Source organism: Oncorhynchus mykiss, chromosome 1, assembly GCF_013265735.2.
Source record: "Oncorhynchus mykiss isolate Arlee chromosome 1, USDA_OmykA_1.1, whole genome shotgun sequence".
In the NCBI taxonomy this organism is placed as follows: domain Eukaryota; kingdom Metazoa; phylum Chordata; class Actinopteri; order Salmoniformes; family Salmonidae; genus Oncorhynchus; species Oncorhynchus mykiss.
Genome location: NC_048565.1, coordinates 9,893,486 through 9,915,249, shown reverse-complemented (window position 1 = coordinate 9,915,249; position 21,764 = coordinate 9,893,486). Strand labels below are relative to the sequence as shown.

The 21,764-nt window shown below is 42.5% G+C and overlaps 3 protein-coding genes across 5 annotated transcripts in view; 2 read left to right on the top strand and 1 right to left on the bottom strand.

The window, feature by feature from the left end:
• Positions 1-2,666: 2,666 nt before the first annotated feature.
• LOC118966367 (protein ANKUB1-like) lies at positions 2,667-18,539 on the top strand. The gene is made up of 4 exons (XM_036989301.1): positions 2,667-3,055; positions 3,199-3,313; positions 3,606-4,529; positions 18,500-18,539. The coding sequence occupies exons 1-4, from the start codon at positions 2,941-2,943 to the stop codon at positions 18,537-18,539; spliced, it is 1,194 nt and encodes a 397-aa protein (XP_036845196.1). The 5' UTR covers positions 2,667-2,940.
• LOC118937372 lies at positions 7,365-14,389 on the bottom strand. Its single transcript, XM_036936004.1, has 6 exons — positions 14,260-14,389; positions 13,995-14,031; positions 13,457-13,863; positions 8,354-11,993; positions 8,105-8,192; positions 7,365-7,763 (listed from the first exon to the last, which is right to left on the bottom strand). The coding sequence occupies exons 1-6, from the start codon at positions 14,337-14,339 to the stop codon at positions 7,585-7,587; spliced, it is 4,431 nt and encodes a 1,476-aa protein (XP_036791899.1). The 5' UTR covers positions 14,340-14,389; the 3' UTR covers positions 7,365-7,584.
• A 2,014-nt stretch (positions 18,540-20,553) lies between the features above and the next one.
• The window catches only part of LOC110514871 (protein ANKUB1-like), a 61,417-nt gene continuing 60,206 nt past the window's right edge, over positions 20,554-21,764 (top strand). For all 3 annotated transcript variants that reach the window (XR_005034936.1, XM_036937289.1, XM_036937257.1), the window contains exons 1-2: positions 20,554-20,810; positions 20,954-21,068. Coding sequence is in view for 2 of the 3 variants with exons in the window: in XM_036937289.1 (XP_036793184.1) it covers positions 20,696-20,810; positions 20,954-21,068 (230 nt within the window). In the remaining variant the exon portion in view is untranslated. The remainder of the gene's footprint in view (positions 20,811-20,953; positions 21,069-21,764) is intronic.

The window sequence follows — 21,764 nt, the reverse complement described above, 5'->3', positions numbered from 1 at the left end:
TGCACCTTCTGTAAATGGCTCTACCCAAATGTGATGATATGCGTGAGTTCTCATATCTCATGAGTTCTGGTACCACAGAACCCCCCTCTAGCACCCATCCATCCTTCGGGACAGCTGGGTCCTGACAGACGTTGGCATCACCCCTAGCAGTGCCATCTGCTGCCTGCTGAAGGTACCAGCCGAACACCTAGCTGTTTCTACCGTGCTTGAAAATGCATATCAAAGTGAGCTGGCTATTGCTTGAAACAGCTTCATACTATCATTAACATAAAGTGTTTCAGATATAGTGTGGTAATATATAGTATGGTTATATAGTATGGTTAAATAGTATGGTTATATAGTATGATTATATATATTATGGTGATATAGAGTGTGGTAATATATAGTATGGTGATATATTATGATTATATAGTATGGTTATATAGTATGATTATATAGTATGGTTATATAGTATGATTAGGTGATTTAGTTAATTCAAACAGGTGCCATTAATACAGGTAATGAGTGGAGGACAGAGGAGCCTCTTAAAGAAGAAGTTACAGGTCTGTGAGAGCCAGAAATCTTGCTTGTTTGTAGGTGACCAAATACTTATTTTCCACCATAATTTGCAAATAAATTCATTAAAAATCCTACAATGTGATTTTTCTGGATTTTTTTTCTCATTTTGTCTGTTACGGGCCTCTCTCATCTTTTTAAGTGGGAGAACTTGCACAATTGGTGGCTGACTAAATACTTTTTTGCCCCACTGTATAGTGTGGTGGTATATAGTATGGTGATATATATAGTATTTTGAGGTCACCCTGCTTGAGACTTAAAGTAATATTGCCCTTGCTCAACCAAGACCATGGTTATGGTAGAGTGATTGGTTAGTAAGAACACTGCTTCGTGAGTGTGAAGTGTTGTTGTACAGAGGTCCCTGGGTACATGTCCAGAGCCAGACAGGGACAGAACTCACTCTGTTCCACAAAGTTCTGTGGAAGATTTGCTAACAGAGGAGAGTGGTTATGTATCTAAGTACAAATTTAACCATCAGAATAATGTTTATTTGTGTTCCTTACTCCTTACTTACACATCCCATCATTGACATAGTCAAAGCCAGACCTTCTGTCTGTCTCTCCTTCTTGCTGGTTGACTAGAGTGGAACTCTATAGTATTGTATGGTTGACCTGGGATAGAGCTGAAATGTGGCCCGATGTAGTGTTGCCTTTGTACCTAACACCCTTACAGTCATAAACCTTTCCCCATGTAATCGCCTCGACCTCAGTCTGGTGTTCGCTAACAGTATCTGAAGAGTCTGTATACCCAGTGGTGTATAGTACAGTAGAGCACAGCAGACTACAGTAAAGTACAGCAGACAGAGTACAGCAGAGTACAACAGAGTACAGCAGACAGAGTACAGCAGAGTACAGCAGAGTACAGCAGACTACAGTAAAGTACAGTAGAGCACAGCAGACAGAGTACAACAGAGTACAGTAGAGTACAGTAGAGCACAGCAGAGTACAGCAGACTACAGAGTACAGCAGACTACAGAGTACAGCAGACTACAGAGTACAGCAGACTACAGTAGAGCACAGCAGAGTACAGCAGACAGAGTACAACAGAGTACAGTAGAGTACAGTAGAGCACAGCAGAGTACAGCAGACTACAGAGTACAGCAGACTACAGAGTACAGCAGACTACAGAGTACAGCAGACTACAGTAGAGCACAGCAGAGTACAGCAGACAGAGTACAGCAGAGTACAGTAGAGTACAGTAGAGCACAGCAGGCCGTATAGTAGGAGAAGAAGAGGCCCTTTGGGTTCATTGAAATACATATTCATAATATTTCTGTTAACAATTTAATCTGCACCCAGATTAGTCTTCAATTTAATTTTCACCCAGATTAGTCTTCAATTTAATTTTCACCCAGATTAGTCTTCAATTTAATTTTCGCCCAGATTAGTGTTCAATTTAATCTGCACCCAGATTAGTGTTCAATGTGATAGAACAAAACTCAGTACAGCACATTAATTAGAAAATGTTGTTACAAATTTGAGCCACGAGATGGTGGTAGATTATAAGTTTAAATAGCATGGACCTTTGATTTGTCTCTGGATAGAAATTGCCCTTGGGCACATATCTAGGATCAGTTTACTCTCACCAAATCCTAACCTTTACCATTAGCAGTAAAAACACAAACCAGACCTAAGATCAGTGCAAAGGAGCCACTTCATCTTACCCCTGTAATTATATGACTCCTAACTTATATATACTGAGTGTACCAAACATTAGAAACACCTTCCTAATATTGAGTTGCACCCCGCCTTTTGCCATCAGAACAGCCTCAATTCGTTGGGGCATGGACTCTACAAGGTGTTTGAAAGCGTTCCCCAGGGATGCTGGCCCATGTTGACTCCAATGCTTCCAACAGTTGTGCCAAGTTGGCTGGATGTTCTTTGGGTGGTGGACCACACAGGAAACTGTTGAGTGTGAAAAACCCCAGCAGCATTGTAGTTCTTGACACAAACCGGTGCACCTGGCACCTACTACCCCGTTCAAAGACACTTGAATATTTTGTCTTGCCCATTCACCCTCTGAATGGCACACATACACAATCTATGCCTCAATTGTCTCAAGGCTTAAAAATCCTTCTTTAACCTGTCCGCTCCCCTACATCTACACTGAAGTGGATTTAACAAGTGACATCATTAAGGGATCATAGCTTTCACCTAGATTCACCTGGTCAGTCTTTGTCATGGAAAGAACAGGTGTTCATAATGTTTTGTTTACTCGGTGTATAAACACAACATAGGTATTTATGTAAAACAAGTGAATTTACTGTATGTCCATGGTCTTATACTTCAGCGGGAGCCGGTGGTGCATGTGTTCAGTGCCGTGAAGGGGGAGACCCTCTCAGTCTTGGGCACTGTGTTTCTCCTGAGTACGTCTGTGGCCAGGCTCATGACCCTGGTGTCCCAGCAGTGTGGGCTTCCCGTCAGCTCCTTCAGACTGAGCTCTCCCACCGGCCTGCAAATCTACGACTGCAACCGGCTGCACGACTACGCCATTGACCTGGGTATGGCCTTCCTTGTGCAGTAGATCAATGGTCCTCTGGCTCAACACCTTATGGATGTAACACAGAGACAAATGGACTGTATGGAACACATTCTTGGTTCATGGAAACCAGGAGGACAACCTGCATGTGTCTCTGTCTCCCAGGGGCTACTCTACGGTTGGACACCTGGGATGGGTGGGCGGAGTTCCTCAGAGGCTGCTTCCTGGGACACAGACTGACCGTCCAACGACACCTGTCTAGGGAGAGACCTGTGAGGAGGTCAGAATACACATCTACACACTGAACTGTATGATAGACTTACTATCAACAGTGATGGTACTGAACCTTTATATAGCTTACAATGATGGTACTGACCCTGTATATAGCTTATATTCTCGTGTTTTTTTCCTTCATACGTTTTTTCTCTTACCCTGATATTTAATACTGCATTGTGGGAAAGAGCTTGCAAGTAAGCATTTTACTGTACTGTTTTATAACCCACTGTATCTTGTGAACTTGACAAAATAAATAAATAAATACATATAAATACATTGATTCTGTATTATTCCAGGTTCCAGCTCCGGGTGGCACTCTACATCGCTGCTTCTCTGGGCCACCTGGACCTGGCCGGCTGGCTGCTGGAGAGGGGGGTGCGTGTCATTGAGCCGGTGGGGGTTCACCCTTACCGTCAGTGGTGCCACCAGACGGCCCACCCCGACGTCGCCAAGTGTCCCGCTGTCGCCTCCATCGAGCGCGGCCAGCTCACCATCCTCAAACTCTTTATTGCCAGCAGCGTTCTGACCCTTGCCTGTCGGGATCCCCAGGGTCGCGACCCCCTGAGGATCGCCCTTCAATACGGCCACAGGGAGTGTGTGAGTCACCTGGCCACCAAGCTGTGCTCTGTGGTATTCCTCCCAGGTATGGCCCTGCCCATGCGGACATACCTCCAGATAAAGGGCTGGGTGAGGCTGGGGCAGAGGAGGGCAGCATCCAGGCACTGCATGGGCCTCAACAGGGCTCCGTTCAGGACCAGGGTGGGCGACACGGTCCTGGTGGACGGCTTCACCCTCCCCAAGATGTCTTCCAAGCCCAGGAGGAGTGAGGCCAAGGCGGGTATCAGGGTGATGTCCACAGCCTCTCAAAGTTTGACCCCCATCAACTGCCCATCTCATGTAACCTGCCCGCTCCGCGCCCTGGCATCCCAGGATAAACCTCTTCAACTACCGAAGCAACACCCTGTGGCCACGAGTGATGAAAGAGAGAAGAAGAGGGGATGTGGAGGGAAGGGATGTGAGGAGGATGAGAGTGGGGATCAGAACAGCAACCAATGGAGGAGCAGAGTCCCGCTCCCGCCCATTTCCAGAGACACCAATCTCAGACCTGTGTTTGCCTCGCCAAACTCCGCCCAGATACTCACCACCTCACTGGAGGCCTTTTCTCTCCACTGCGACCGCACACCCAGAGAAAACGCCATATACTGTTTGGCCTTGGCCAGGTTAGTCCAAGTTTAAATGACAGCTACGGTGAATATGAATATTTCTCTGGAGGTTTCTTATGAAAGGTGTGAATACTGTCAGAAGAAGCCTCCTATAATCAGTGGTGGTGGGGGGGGGAACACATGTAAAAGCTGTTTACACACTTTTTATTTTATTTTGTTCAAGCATTTACCCACCTTTTGTGGAAGATGCATTGAAAGTAGAGGGAGCGTTACTTCTTTAATCCTGAACGGCAATCAGCATTTACCAGTCAATGGTTTTACCACTACATCACTGCCTATGATATACCCTTATCCTCCCTGAATAGATTTCAGTACAAACAAATCATGAGCCAACCATCATGCTTAGAAGGTATATAGTCAAATCAACTCAAACTTTAATTTGTCACATGCGCTCAATACAACAAGTGTAGATCTTTCCGTGAAATGTTTACTTTACAAGCCCTTAACAAACAGTGCAGTTCAAGAAGAGTTAAGAGAATATTTACCCAATAAACTAAAGTAACAAATAATAAAACATTTGAACTTTTTTTTAAAAACATTTTAAAACATTTGAACCAGAAGAGGACTGGCCATCCCACATATGCTCTCTCTAATTCTCTCTTTCTTTCTCTCTCTCGGAGGACCTGAGCCCTAGGACCATGCCCCAGGAATACCTGACATGATGACTCCTTGCTGTCCCCAGTCCACCTGACTGTGCTGCTGCTCCAGTTTAAACTATTCTGCCTTATTATTATTCGACCATGCTGGTCATTTATGAACATTTGAACATCTTGACCATGTTCTGTTATAATCTCCACCCGGCACAGCCAGAAGAGGACTGGCCACCCCACATAGCCTGGTTCCTCTCTAGGTTTCTTCCTAGGTTTTGGCCTTTCTAGGGAGTTTTTCCTAGCCACCGTGCTTCTACACCTGCATTGCTTGCTGTTTGGGGTTTTAGGCTGGATTTCTGTACAGCACTTTGAGATATCAGCTGATTTTCGAAGGGCTATATAAATACATTTGATTTGATATAGCTTACAATGATAGTATTGACCCTGTATATAGCTTACAATTATGGTACTGACCCTGTATATAGCTTACAATAATGGTACTGACCCTGTATATAGCTTACAATGATAGTATTGACCCTGTATATAGCTTACAATAATGGTACTGACCCTGTATATAGCTTACAATTATAGTACTGACCCTGTACAGTGCCTTGCGAAAGTATTCGCCCCCCTTGAACTTTGCGAACGTTTGCCACATTTCAGGCTTCAAACATAAAGATATAAAACTGTATTTTTTTGTGAAGAATCAACAACAAGTGGGACACAATCATGAAGTGGAATGACATTTATTGGATATTTCAAACTTTTTTAACAAATCAAAAACTGAAAAATTGGGCGTGCAAAATTATTCAGCCCCTTCACTTTCAGTGCACAAACTCTCTCCAGAAGTTCAGTGAGGATCTCTGAATGATCCAATGTTGACCTAAATGACTAATGATGATAAATACAATCCACCTGTGTGTAATCAAGTCTCCGTATAAATGCACCTGCACTGTGATAGTCTCAGAGGTCCGTTAAAAGCGCAGAGAGCATCATGAAGAACAAGGAACACACCAGGCAGGTCCGAGATACTGTTGTGAAGGATTTGGATTTGGATACAAAAATATTTCCCAAGCTTTAAACATCCCAAGGAGCACTGTGCAAGCGATAATATTGAAATGGAAAGAGTATCAGACCACTGCAAATCTACCAAGACCTGGCCGTCCCTCTAAACTTTCAGCTCATACAAGGAGAAGACTGATCAGAGATGCAGCCAAGAGGCCCATGATCACTCTGGATGAACTGCAGAGATCTACAGCTGAGGTGGGAGACTCTGTCCATAGGACAACAATCAGTCGTATATTGCACAAATCTGGCCTTTATGGAATAGTGGCAAGAAGAAAGACATTTCTTAAAGATATCCATACAAAGTGTTGTTTAAAGTTTGCCACAAGCCACCTGGGAGACACACCAAACATGTGGAAGAAGGTGCTCTGGTCAGATGAAACCAAAATTTAACTTTTTGGCAACAATGCAAAACGTTATGTTTGGCGTAAAAGCAACACAGCTGAACACACCATCCCCACTGTCAAACATGGTGGTGGCAGCATCATGGTTTGGGCCTGCTTTTCTTCAGCAGGGACAGGGAAGATGGTTAAAATTGATGGGAAGATGGATGGAGCCAAATACAGGACCATTCTGGAAGAAAACCTGATGGAGTCTGCAAAAGACCTGAGACTGGGACGGAGATTTGTCTTCCAACAAGACAATGATACAAAACATAAAGCAAAATCTACAATGGAATGGTTCAAAAATAAACATATCCAGGTGTTAGAATGGCCAAGTCAAAGTCCAGACCTGAATCCAATCGAGAATCTGTGGAAAGAACTGAAAACTGCTGTTCACAAATGCTCTCCATCCAACCTCACTGAGCTCGAGCTGTTTTGCAAGGAGGAATGGGAAAAAATGTCAGTCTCTCGATGTGCAAAACTGATAGAGACATACCCCAAGCGACTTACAGCTGTAATCGCAGCAAAAGGTGGCGCTACAAAGTATTAACTTAAGGGGGCTGAATAATTTTGCACGCTTAATTTTTCAGTTTTTTATTTTGTTAAAAAAGTTTGAAATATCCAATAAATGTCGTTCCACTTCATGATTGTGTCCCACTTGTTGTTGATTCTTCACAAAAAAATACAGTTTTATATCTTTATGTTTGAAGCCTGAAATGTGGCAAAAGGTCGCAAAGTTCAAGGGGGCCGAATACTTTCGCAAGGCACTGTACATACTGTATTACCTCAACTACCTCGCACCCATGCACATTGACTCGGTACTGGTACTCCTTGTATATAGCCTTGTTATTGTTATTGTGTTACTATTTAGAAAATATTTTCTTACTTTTTAACTCTGCATTGTTGGGAATGGGCTCGTAATAAAGCATCTCACAGTTGTTTTCGGCGTATGTGACCAATACGATTAGATTCTCATCTGAACAAATGAATGCTCTCGTTGTTATAATGAGGAATTTATTTAAATAATTTGGTTTTCCTTGAAGATTTGAATGTGCTGAGAAAGCCTTTCGTGATGGATCTAGACAATCTGGTGAAAAGGGAGGGTTTGCGACTCTTCTCTTCAAATGGGAAGGACGATGCGATATCATAAATTCCCTCTGGAGAAAAGGAGCCATGAGATGTTGTCATCGTCTCTGCAACGAAAGACCATCCAGCATGCCATCAATTTACATTTTTACTCATTTATCAGACACTCTTATCCAGAGAGACTTACAAGGAGCAATTAGGATGAAGTGCCTTGCTCAAGAGCACATTGACAGATTTTGCCTCGTGAACTCAGGGATTCTGAACCAGCAACCTATCGGTTACTGGCCCAACCTCTTAACCCACTAGGCTACCACCCAGCCCACAGTACAGTATGTCATAGGTAACAACTCAGAGGAGTACAATGTCTTTCCAAATGAATTAGTGGAATGGTAAAGGGATAATGTCTCAGTCTTGACTGAGCAGCAGCCTAAACAGCAGCAGGGCTTACCTGTAAAGTACACAGTAGGGGAAATGTTCTGAGGCTGGTACTCCAGAGACTCTTGAGGACAGAGGTTCTTACTAACATTCTTGGAACCCTGGTTGGTGAGAAAAGGCACATTAAAACAAACTGAAATGTTTTCGATATCTTACAGTACAGCATATCAACTGCAAAGAACCAGTGCAAAGCCATGACACAAAGAATCATATAAAAGGTCAACAGCAGTGTTATTCATGAAAGATGTATGATGTACTATACCTTTGTATTGAAGGTGAGGACCTGCTCTCCAGTACTGCTGATGGTACCCCTTTCCAAATCAAACACGCCTTCTACAATGTCACTGGTGGCCACGCTGGTAGCGGACTCAAAATAACATTTAGCAGTGGCTTTGGTGATCATTTGAAGAATGACCATGCAAGTAGAAGTCTTTGGATCGTTCTGGACTGAAACATCAAAGTTTATGTTTTCATACTCATCTGACCACTGTCTCAGGAAGCACTTCACTGTCTCTTCAGCAAATATCTGGAGAAGCTGAGAGGAGAGCTCCTTGGATATGGCACATTGTTCCTTTCCCCATTTCAGCCTTGAAAGAATGGAGTCTGAAGCACTTTTGGCTGCTTCCAATGTTAAGACCTGTGGAGTGCTGTGGCTGTCCTGAATGGCTATCACTTTATCCACCAATTCATGGCTGAAAATGTGGATGGTCCAAGTGGAAATTATTTTTCTCAATTTCCTAACAGCAGATCGGAGGTCGTCAAGATGAGAAGCACCCTGTCCATTTTCCTGTGTGTTCTCAACACTTTCCACCATAATGTCCACTACCACCCCAGCAGCTTGCCTGACTTTGTCCACAAAGGTTACAGGAAGTAAGTCCTCTGTGTGAAAGAAGTCCTCAATGATTGTGTTTCTAACAATGGGAAAGTCAATCTGAGCAGGAAACTCAGTGGGGATGGGAGTCCCGGGTAAAGCAAAGTGCCATTTCGACTGCCTTAATTTTGAAGTAGGTGTTAGAGAGATGGAGGAGCGTGAAGAAGAGGTATTTCTTGTATTTTGGCTGTCAGCACTCCTACAACGGATCGTGTCAATATCCTCCAGCATGGATCCTGAGAGCTTAGTGGTTTTAGGTAGTAATTTGTGCGGAATGTCCACACAGGCATCGTTTCCACCAGGTCTAACACTGCTCTGGTTGACCTCAAGATGGCCGAGACTTGCTCTTTGTGATGCAGGACTGCTTTGATATGTAAAGATTTGGATTGAACCAAGTGTTGTGTCTGATCTTTGAAGATCTTTTCGGAGAAACTCCGTAATCTTACTTTGCAGACTGTAGTAGATGTTACGAGCAACAGACCAGATCCTTTTCTCAGAAACCTGTCCAGTGGTGAGCAGGGAGGTTCCAGATACCATGTCAGATGATTGGGTGGTCTGGGTGAGCTCCTGCTGGTCTTTCACCATGGTTTGTATAATATCAGTAGATGTGGTGGATGTAGATACAGACTGGAGGTACTTATCTGTTGTACCTTCCTCCACAATGTTAAATGATCTAGAGAGGACCTCACTCACTCCTTTCTCAGCTTTAGTTTGGAACTCATGACTAGAGAGTTTTTGGAGGCTCTTTGTTGAAAGACTGTGGGAAGATGCAATGCCTTTGGAGGCAGCCGTGCTGCAATCTAGACTTACTGGAGAGGTTCGCTCAGGAGAACCTTGGAGACGTTCAAACATGTCTTCACATGGTGTTGGGGACCTTGACAAGGAGATGTCCTTCAGCTGAGACAGAACACCACCTACCAACATGTTGACCTCAAGGGACATATCAGATATTTTCTTTCCTACTGTGGAGAAGCAAGGTGCATTTGATGCCTGATCCTCGCATGAGGTCAAGATTGTTGAAATGACCTCTTTGGTACTATTGGTCAGTAGAGCCTCGTCTGTTTCAGTCCAGAGAAGTTTTGAACTCTCGCTGACACCCCTGTGTAGAGCCACTTCAAGGTTCAAACTGTGCAAGTGAGGCACACTCTTACTAGCTTGCCTCAAGTCCTGGCTTGCCAAACAAATGTGCTCCTTAGTCCCAAGATGTCCAGAGTCCTCTGTGGGTATATGACTAGACGTTCTGCTCAGCATGTCTGACCTCCGCTGATGAATGATGAAGTCCTTTAATGTCTTCTGAATATTGTTATATAAACTAGTGGTAGCAGACCAGATCCTGCTCTGTAGCTTTTGTGCATTTTCCTGGAGGTCAGGTTCTCTCTCCTCTACTTTTGCAGGTTGCGCCATGCTCTGCAGGTCTTCCACAAATGTTTCAATGATGCCAAAGGCAGCAGAATCCGCACAAATATCCTTTGACCATGTGTACTGGTTTTGAATGGAACAAGACCTGGATGCTACAGAATAAGCAGGCTGTGCACTAGTTAAGCTACTGGTGGACTTTTTAACTAGGAACTCACTCACTGCTTGAGTGGCATTTCTCTTAAATTCCTCACTTGAGAGTTTTCTAATACAATCTAACAGACTAGTCAAAGAAGCTGTGGCCTTACTTCTGCTGTCCTCAATTTGACAGGGGAACTCACATACTATTGGTGATGAGGCCCTGGAATGGGCAATATCCCCAAGCTGAGCCAGAACACCCTCTACAAATTTCTCTCTCTCAATAGAGAAGCCTGATCCTTTTTCTCCAACAGTGTACAGGGCGTCCTCCTTTGACATTGCAGTCTTGTACAAGACCAGAAGCTCTGAGATGACTTCTTTGGTGCAAGTTGTCAGAAGGAGCTTGCTTTCTTCTGACTCAGTTTTTGCCCAAAGAAGTTTTGAGCACTCACTTAGGCCTCTTTGTAAAGTAACTTCACCAGTGGACTCTGGCAACTGAGGCTCACTCTTACTGGGCCTATATTTCATGTTTAAGCAAGGAAGTGGAACTGTCTCCTTAAACTCAGCATTTGTGATGTTATCATCAGATGTGACAATGCTCTTTAAGGCACATCGCTGAAGCTTGCCGAAATAATCTTTCAAGTTGTTTTGGATGCTGTGGTAAATGTGAACAGCAGCAGACCAGGCACTCTTCTGTTGGGGACTCTCTTCAGATTCAGCCAAGGACTTCATATCTGACACGAAAGTCTTAACAACTACTGACGCTGCTGAGCCCACTGGGTGAATTGACTCTGTCTTTACAATGCCAGACAATGTTTGACCTGATACAGCACCTGTTAACTCAGACTGAACGACTGAACTAGGAAAGCTCAAACTACTGACTTTTTTGTCAAGAACTCCACTCACTGCTTGTATTGCTGATGTTTGAAACTCCCGGCTAGAGAGTTTTTGGATGCTCTTAGATGTGAGCGTGCAGGAGGAACCAGATTCACTAATATTGTAGCTGCTCTCGTATTTGCTTATCAGGGCATCAAGATCCTCAATGAAGCCAACATGCGATGCCAAAAACGTGATCTTGTCCTTCAGATCTTCCAGCAAATTCTGTTTGTTCTCGTCAACAAAAGCCACCATTGTGTCAGAGATCATGGTCATGACTTGCCCTGTTAGACTCTTGCTCTCTTGGTCAACTTTTTCAAGTTTAGCAGCCAGCTCTCTCACCATGCTCTCAGTCACCTTGGTCTGTGAGTCTCCCCTTACCGGTGTCACTACAGAGGTTTGGCTAGCGGAGGCACTCTTAACGACCACTGATAAGGCCGACTTGACATCTTTAGCCAACTCTGCCATTACAGCAGGGGTTAGCATCATAGAGCCTGCACTTCCAGATGGAGAATTGGACATGCATGCAAGTTTGGAGAGAGAACCTTGCAGGCTGTCCTGTACACAGGTGACAAGGGTGTCCTCTGAGACACCTAAGAGGACTTGTAGCGTCTCAGAGTTGGTTGTTTTCTTCTGCACATCAGACAGAGAGGTTAGAGTCCTTGGGAAAAAAAACGCAGAAATCATCAAAGTCAAACAAATAATATGTAAGGCTGTGATGCACATTCAGTGTGTCAAATACATCTGCACCATTGAAAACAATGAGGAAAACGCTGCTGTTTCTCTGAGAAAAAACCTTAGTGTGATGTCAGCCTAACTGCTTAATTTCTAAAGCCCAATAAAGTATATTTTGTATAAGTCATTTGTATTGAAACTGGCCTGTAGATATCTATCTATCCTGGCAATATCTATCCTCTACAAAAATCCAAATTGCTATAAACTTCAAATACTGTAACTTCTAATAACTTCAAGGACAATCATAAATACAAGGCAGTTTGAAGAAATGTTAAAGGGAAATTTCTAAATGTTTCAACTTCATATTCATCATCTCCAGCACCACCCCAACATCAGCATATGTGAAAAACGGGCATTTCTATGTTTTGTAGTAAAAAAGAAAGAGGAAGATAAGTGTTTTCTATGACATCATCAACCAATTAGTAGGCAATGCCTACTCATAATTGGTTAAAATCACACGATGCACACTGATGATGTCATTAGAATCTAGAGCTGAGCATTTAATCAACATTTTTGTTATTTTTCGGTTTTTAAACAACTAATTGACCGACGTCGGCTCAATTATTTGAATTCCATATAGTTAATTTTTTTCTTCTTCTGTGAGCTCGATGCTCAGTTTCTGTAGAGATAAATCAGATCAAGCACGAACTATGCAATGTAGTAGGGAGTTGTAGTTTCCAACAGGCCAATATTCTACATAGTTTAGCACAGAAAATACGGCAATTAATTCCCATAATCCATTGCACGCCCACTTGCTTGTCCACTCTGTGTGGAGCAGATACGGAAACCTCATTAACTGAGACGGAGAGACGAGAGAATGCATGAGAGAGATAAAAAGCAGTTGCGTTGCGAGGATTCTCTACCTGGAAATACATGATCTAAGTGATTGACAGTTGGTGTTCAGCGGTCATAAAAGTAGGTCTTATTTACTTAGAAGAACTACTAAAATAGTGATTTTGTCAGACAGAATAAGCAGCAGCTCTATAGAGATGAGTTGATGACTTGGAATGAAATAATAAAGTCATCAAATAAATATTTTATATGAGAAAGTAAATGATGGTTGATAAGTCATAAACACTAATGGACAGTCACTACCATCATGGGACTTTTATTCATTGTTTTATTATGTGTTGTTACAGCATTCAACACACATAATCCATAGTGCATTCAATGTCTAAAAAAAGTATTGAAATCCAAAACCGTGATTATTTTTTAAATATTTGAATGGAAACCAAACCAACCTCAAAAAGCACTAATTTCTCAGCACTATTGGAAACAGTTACGTCCCTCTATATTTTTTTTACTACAAAGCATGGAAATGTGTAATTTTCACATATGGTGATGCTGGAGATGAATATGAAGTTGTTAAATTTCCCTTTAAGAACATACCTCATGGCCCCCTTGGGCAGGTAGCTTCCACTGCCCAGACTGCCCTTAGTCAGGTAAATCTCCTTGAATTTAAGTTGTGATTCCTGCACTTCTTCCTCTTCCTCTTCCTGCTCCATACAGTTGGAGGAAGGGTAGGGAGTCGGGATGCGAAAGCTATTGTAAGACTTTCGACTGCCTGGCCTCTTAGGTACACCAGCCTCAGTAAATCTCACGCGGGACTTGGTGTTAGTCTTATCGTCTAACAGACTGGTGAGTGACGCTGTGAGAGATCTCTGTGACAATGGAGAGGAGGCAGCATCTTGGATGCCCAGTAGTTCGTAAAGACCTGGGATGATGATCTGCATCAGCTTGTCCGATAAAAACTGGACAATCCTCAGACACAAGCCGGCAAGCTGATGTTTTGTCAGCTGTATTCCAGAAACAGAAGAAGTGTTTTAAAATGTTGCATAGTGCGTCTTTCAAAAGCTTATGAACAAGGTTAAACATTAGGCAGAGTTTTCATGGTAATCTGATTAAATTGTCAGTAACATGATCTTACCGGGTCAAACATGCCCTCACGAATCCCCCTCCATTGCCTGAAAACAATATTGTTATAAATGTTGTCATATCAGGATGCGTGGCAGAATTGTTTTTATTTAATTATTTGCCTGATCGTGAAGTTATACTTGCTTTGTGTCAGTTGTTTTGGCAAAATTGCAATGTGACAACTTTTCTAGCAATGACATTTTTTTTCCGATTGATCAGTTTCTAATTTGATCCTATTTCCTTGAAGGTGTGATAGTACCAAAGAAAACAGAACATACTTCTCAGTTAGGTTTTGAAGGAAGTCCATAAGTGTCAGATGTTCCACATTGTTGAGCTTCCCCTCTTCTGTGTTTTCCATCACTGAGGTTGCTCTGCTCCTGGTAGAATTGCTCTGCTCCTGGTAGAAATGTAATTATATTGCAAATAATCAAACTTAATAAACAACAAATATCATACTGAAATAATTATTAACTGTTAAAGAGTGGAGGAGCATTGGCAACGTTGGGCCAATTAAACAACTGCAACACAACAGAGATGGTTGTGGTACGTCAACATTGCCAATGATAGCATCACTATAACATTTTATTGGATTAATGTTGTAATATGAAATGACAAGGTCAACTTACCATCTCATTGACAGCTTCATAGGTCAGGTGGTCATCCATCACACAGACAGGCAGGTCTAGAGACTGGGACAAGGCTCTATGGTCATAACCAGGAGAGAATGGAAACATCAGAGCAGTCCCAATGGCAGAATCTAACCACTGTCTTCATGTCAAAGACTCACTCACTCATTTGCTTTGTCAAACCTACCCCTTGGAATGACTTCGATATTAACACGGAATATATTTTGTTATTAAGAGATCTCTCAATAATAATTCTCACAATAGCATATTGGTAGTAGTCAGTGACATATTAAAGCTAAGCAGGGCTGGGTGTAGTTAAAACCCTGGATGGGGTTCGATCCCGGGCTGAGGTGCTGCCTATAGTTTTTTTCTGAAAGTGTATATAATGTTGAAAATCTGACATGGTTTCAAAGGTACAAATTCAACCTATTTTATACAAGGTTTGGCTATGCTGAATTTAGTTTACAATGACATCGTCCTGTGGTTGAAATTTCACCCTCAAAACAACAGTTAGGCCTATACCCCATTATATCCACTACACCCCCCCCCCCCCCCCCCCCCCCCACACACACACACTTTATATTTTACCAATATATATGGAGCCACCAGCCCTAAAGCATGAACATGTTTTTTTGCTAGAAAATGTGGATTAAGAGAAGAAAAATGATCATTTTCGCTAGTTTCAACTAAATAGAAGGGCAACAAGACATTGACAAACTTTGACATATCTGCTTTCACCGGGATTTAAAAACCAAGGCTTTCCGAAAATGTTTACCTCAGCCAGTTTAGAACCCAGGTGTGTCTACAAAACACATGTACTCCTCCATAAGGTTCATGGGTTCCCTATTGTTTTATCCCAGTACAAGAGGGGCAACTGGATTCAGGATTAAACACAAGCAGTCTTTAAGGTATATCTTATTACAGTTTAGGCCTACCTTATTATTTTCTTCCATCTGGCAAAATCATTTTAAGGAATGAAATCTGTTTTGTTGCTAGTATTATTAGTAACTGTAGGAAAATACAGCTGTAGAGTACAAGAATCAGCTACTTTCTGAAGGGCAGCCAAGCTCATAAGCAATTTGGAACCTACAGACAATTATGACAAAATTGGAACGCATGATTGCGTCACAAACGCCTTGTGGTCACATGTTATTTTAGGGCGTGGCTCCGCATTCGTGACCGGTTGTCTTAATGTCATTAAGCAACAACAAAAAAAACATAAATAGCTACTACAATTTCGAAACATGATTTTGTCATCAGTTCAGTACCATTTGTTTGATTTTGTGGACCCACGACTAGACTTTATCCATGTTAGCTAGTTGCTAGCGATGCTAGTCAGCATAGGCTGCTACGTGATAAACAGTTCGCGTTAGCGAATTAGCTACCTAGCTAGCCAGCCTAACAAGCTGTCAAATCCAGTGGGAACCGATGCAACCCTGCTGCCAAATAAGGGCTAGCTCGATGACCCGTGGTAACAGTGAGGTCCCCATGAGTTTCAAGGCTTTAATAAGTGCTATCGTGCAGAAAACGCGAATAAAATACTGGTTGATGAGCTAGCTAAGTTAGCAAGACGGGTATGACCGTTAACAGCGTGCATGCACAAATGCATGACGACACATTGAATATAAGTGAAGCAGGCATGCAGAACGAGATCGCCCCACCAAGCCAGATAGTAGAGGGGTACAACAACGCCGGGACACAGAGGCATAGCTCATACAATTATATTTTGTTCCAGTCAATGACAATACATGTTGAAAAATAAATACCTGCGTCAAATATATGGCATCGCATGCTAGTGAAAAGATAGCCTGCATGAATTTTAAAATAAATCCGGTGACCACTAGATGTCCTCGTATATCCACATTTAGATCAAATATACTTTATTTTTCATCAGTACTGTGAATGACAAGCCCACTGAATCTAGTTTAATAATCTTTATACTCAGCAGGTAGAGGCCTAGGTACTTCAAATCAGTGCTTAATTTGAGCAGGATCATGCCAGAACAGGATCCGGCACCTTTCCATTCTGGACTGTTTTGTTCCGGAACATACTTGGCCGAATCCGGTACCTCTCGTGCCATGAAAAATAATTTTCACTTTTTGCTATGTAACAATTATAATAAAAGCGATCAAAGTTCGAGTTGCCTCTTCGTCAATTATCCTGCTCCCTCATCTCTCCAGAGTTGCACTTCATCATTTGTTTCCTTATAGAATCATAGCTGCATGAAGGGTTCTGGAGGAATTTTCTAAAGTTACGGAATTACTGCTGTCTGTTCAGAAATAAATTAAATCATTCAGAATAGCCTAATACGTCATGAGAAACCCTATAATTTAGCTACAGAGGACCAATAGCTTCTTTTTTTAAATAGCCTAGCTGCGGATTGTAGCCCAATAACAAAGAATAGCCTACAGTCGGGAACGCGAGGCAAATCTGTCAGTGAAAAAAACAGCACGCAGACAAAACAGGCCTTTTGCAATATTTCAAATACAATCGAGGGAAAACACAGGTTGAAAAGCAATGACTCTTGCTGAAAAGATAAGACTATGCTGTAGACTACCAAAATATTTGATCAAAACCCAAACATTGTTTTACAAAACAGAGAGAGAGAGATAGGCTTTTGACACGAGCGCATCGACAATCTCCAGCGAGTGAGCTGCGCATCATTGGGTGAGTCAGTGAAACTGGAAAGCATTTTTAGGACTAATTTCCTCCTCATATTGTAGCCTACTATATGTTTCTCCACAAACATAGGCCTATAGGCTATTGATGGATTCAAGACAAGGTCGTTTTTATTGATCTCAGATACTAAGTTTGTCAGTGTCAAAGTATCCTGCCATTTCGCTCATTTGTGCGGATTAAAAAAAAGATAATGCCAAAGTCTCCAGTCATGTAAAAGGATGTAGAATTGCACGAAATGCGGTTTTAAAAAGGCCAACACTTTCCCAGACCCTAGGCTACTAAAAATGTTCCCCATGTGTGCACCTTCTATAAGTGGCTCTACCCAAATGTGATGATATCAAATCAAATGTATTTATATAGCTGATATCTCAAAGTGCTGTACAGAAACCCATTCTAAAACCCCAAACAGCAAGCAATGCAGGTGATGATATGCGTTCAATGCTCTATTACAAAAGGTGATCTTTTTTTTCATGAGTTCTGGTACCACAGAACCCCCCCTCTAGCACCCACTCTTTGTTCTAGCACCTCCCAATTTACAAATTAAGCTCTGCTTCAAATTTTTATTTTACAAGGCAAGTCAGTTAAGAACAAATTCTTATTTTCAATAAAGGCCTAGGAACAGTGGGTTAACTGCCCTATAGCAATAAGGCACCTCGGGCTTCCCTAGTAGCGCAGTCTAAGGTCTAAGGCACTGCGTAGTACTAGCTGTGCCACTAGAGATCCTGGTTCAAGTCCAAGCTCTGTCGCAGCCGGCCGTGACTGGGAGACCCATGGGGCGGCGTACAATTGGCCCAGCATCATCCGGTTTAGTGGAGGGTTTGGCCCGGCAGGGGTGTTCTTGTCCCATCACGCACTAGTGACTCCTATGGCGGGCCAGGCGCAGTGCACGCAGCAGTGCACGCTGACACGGTCGACACCACTTAACCTGGAAGCCAGGTTCCAGGTTAAGCGGGCATGGTGTCATGAAGCAGTGTGGCTTGGCTTGGCTGGGTTGTGTTTCGGAGGACTCTCTCCTCTCCCAAGTTGTAGCAATGGGACAATTGGATACCACTAAATTGAAAAAAAAAAAAAAGTCACCTTGGGGGTTTGTGGTATATGGCCAAGATACCACACCTCCTTGGGCCTTATTTCTTAATTGTACACAATTGGACACTTTTACAATTATTGTGTGGCTTTTTGGCTCCTTGTGTTTCCAATCTTCTTCCTCTGGCAGGATTACTTCCACGTGCAACTGTCAGATGACAAGCAGGTGAGGTACTTCCTGGAGCTGAGCTATGCTGGTGCCATCCTTCGGGACAGCTGGGTCCTGACAGACGTTGGCATCACCCCTAGCAGTGCCATCTGCTGCCTGCTGAAGGTACCAGCCGAACACCTAGCTGTTTCTACCCGTGCTTGAAAATGCATATCAAAGTGAGCTGGCTATTGCTTGAAACAGCTTCATACTATCATTAACATAAAGTGTTTCAGATATAGTGTGGTAATATATAGTATGGGGATATACAGTGCCTTGCGAAAGTTCAATTGGGCCGAATACTTTCGCATGGCACTGTATATAGCATGGTGATATACAGTGTGGTGATATATAGTATGGTTAAATATTATGGTTATATAGTATGATTATATATATATTATGGTGATATAGAGTGTGGTAATATATAGTATGGTTATATAGTATGATTATATAGTATGGTTATATAGTAGGATTAGGTGATTTAGTTAATTCAAACAGGAGCCATTAATACAGGTAACGAGTGGAGGACAGAGGAGCCTCTTAAAGAAGAAGTTACAGGTCTGTGAGAGCCAGAAATCTTGCTTGTTTGTAGGTGACCAAATACTTATTTTCCACCATAATTTCCACCATAATTTGCAAATAAATTCATTAAAAATCCTACAATGTGATTTTTCTGGATTTTTGTACCTATGAAGTGTACCTATGATGAAAATTACAGGCCTCTCTCATCTTTTTAAGTAGGAGAACTTGCACAATTGGTGGCTGACTAAATACTTTTTTGCCCCACTGTATAGTGTGGTGGTATATAGTATGGTGATATATAGTATGTTGAGGTCACCCTGCTTGAGACTTAAAGTAAAATTGCCCTTGCTCAACCAAGACCATGGTTATGGTAGAGTGATTGGTTAGTAAGCACACTGCTTTATACCGAGACCATGGTTATGGTAGAGTGATTGGTTAGTAAGAACACTGCTTCGTGAGTGTGAAGTGTTGTTGTACAGAGGTCCCTGGGTACATGTCCAGAGCCAGACAGGGACAGAACTCACTCTGTTCCACAAAGTTCTGTGGAAGATTTGCTAACAAAAGAGAGTGGTTATGTATCTAAGTACAAATGTAACCATCAGAATAATGTTTATTTGTGTTCCTTACTCCTTACTTACACATCCCATCATTGACATAGTCAAAGCCAGACCTTCTGTCTGTCTCTCCTTCTTGCTGGTTGACTAGAGTGGAAATCTATAGTATTGTATGGTTGACCTGGGATAGAGCTGAAATGTGGCCCGATGTAGTGTTGCCTTTGTACCAAACACCCTTACAGTCATAAACCTTTTCCCCATGTAATCGCCTCGACCTCAGTCTGGTGTTCGCTAACAGTATCTGAAGAGTCTGTATACCCAGTGGTGTATAGTACAGTAGAGCACAGCAGAGTACAGTAGAGTACAGTAGAGCACAGCAGGCCGTATAGTAGGAGAAGAAGAGGCCCTTTGGGTTCATTGAAATACATATTCATAATATTTCTGTTAACAATTTAATCTGCACCCAGATTAGTCTTCAATTTAATCTGCACCCAGATTAGTCTTCAATTTAATTTTCACCCAGATTAGTGTTCAATTTAATCTGCACCCAGATTAGTCTTCAATTTAATTTTCACCCAGATTAGTGTTCAATTTAATCTGCACCCAGATTAGTGTTCAATGTGATAGAACAAAACTCAGTACAGCACATTAATTAGAAAATGTTGTTACGAATTTGTGCCACGAGATGGTGGTAGATTATACATTTAAATAGCATGGACATTTGATTTGTCTCTGGATAGAAATTGCCCTTGGGCACAGATCAGTTTACTCTCACCAAATCCTAACCTTTACCATTAGCAGTAAAAACACAAACCAGACCTAAGATCAGTGCAAAGGAGCCACTTCATCTTACCCCTGTAATTATATGACTCCTAACTTATATATACTGAGTGTACCAAACATTAGAAACACCTTCGTAATATTGAGTTGCACCCCGCCTTTTGCCATCAGAACAGCCTCAATTCGTTGGGGCATGGACTCTACAAGGTGTTTGAAAGCGTTCCCCAGGGATGCTGGCCCATGTTGACTCAGTGCCGTGACGGGGGAGACCCTCTCAGTCTTGGGCACTGTGTTTCTCCTGAGTACGTCTGTGGCCAGGCTCATGACCCTGGTGTCCCAGCAGTGTGGGCTTCCCGTCAGCTCCTTCAGACTGAGCTCTCCCACCGTCCTGCAACTCTACGACTGCAACCGGCTGCACGACTACGCCATTGACCTGGGTATGGCCTTCCTTGTGCAGTAGATCAATGGTCCTCTGGCTCAACACCTTATGGATGTAACACAGAGACAAATGGACTGTATGGAACACATTCTTGGTTCATGGAAACCAGGAGGACAACCTGCATGTGTCTCTGTCTCCCAGGGGCTACTCTACGGTTGGACACCTGGGATGGGTGGGCGGAGTTCCTCAGAGGCTGCTTCCTGGGACACAGACTGACCGTCCAACGACACCTGTCTAGGGAGAGACCTGTGATGAGGTCAGAATACACATCTACACACTGAACTGTATGATAGACTTACTATCAACAGTGATGGTACTGAACCTTTATATAGCTTACAATGATAGTACTGACCCTGTATATAGCTTACAATGATGGTACTGAACCTTTATATATCTGCATCTGTCCTCGTGCTCCTAGACCTTAGTGCTGCTTTTGATACCATCGATCACCACATTCTTTTGGAGAGATTGGAAACCCAAATTGGTCTACACGGACAAGTTCTGGCCTGGTTTAGATCTTATCTGTCGGAAAGATATCAGTTTGTCTCTGTGAATGGTTTGTCCTCTGACAAATCAACTGTACATTTTGGTGTTCCTCAAGGTTCCGTTTTAGGACCACTGTTGTTTTCACTATATATTTTACCTCTTGGGGATGTTATTCGAAAACATAATGTTAACTTTCACTGCTATGCGGATGACACACAGCTGTACATTTCAATGAAACATGGTGAAGCCCCAAAATTGCCCTTGCTAGAAGAATGTGTTTCAGACATAAGGAAGTGGATGGCTGCAAACTTTCTACTTTTAAACTTGGACAAAACAGAGATGCTTGTTCTAGGTCCCAAGAAACAAAGAGATCTTCTGTTGAATCTGACAATTAATCTTAATGGTTGTACAGTCGTCTCAAATAAAACTGTGAAGGTCACTTCTAGGTTAGACTACTGCAATGCTC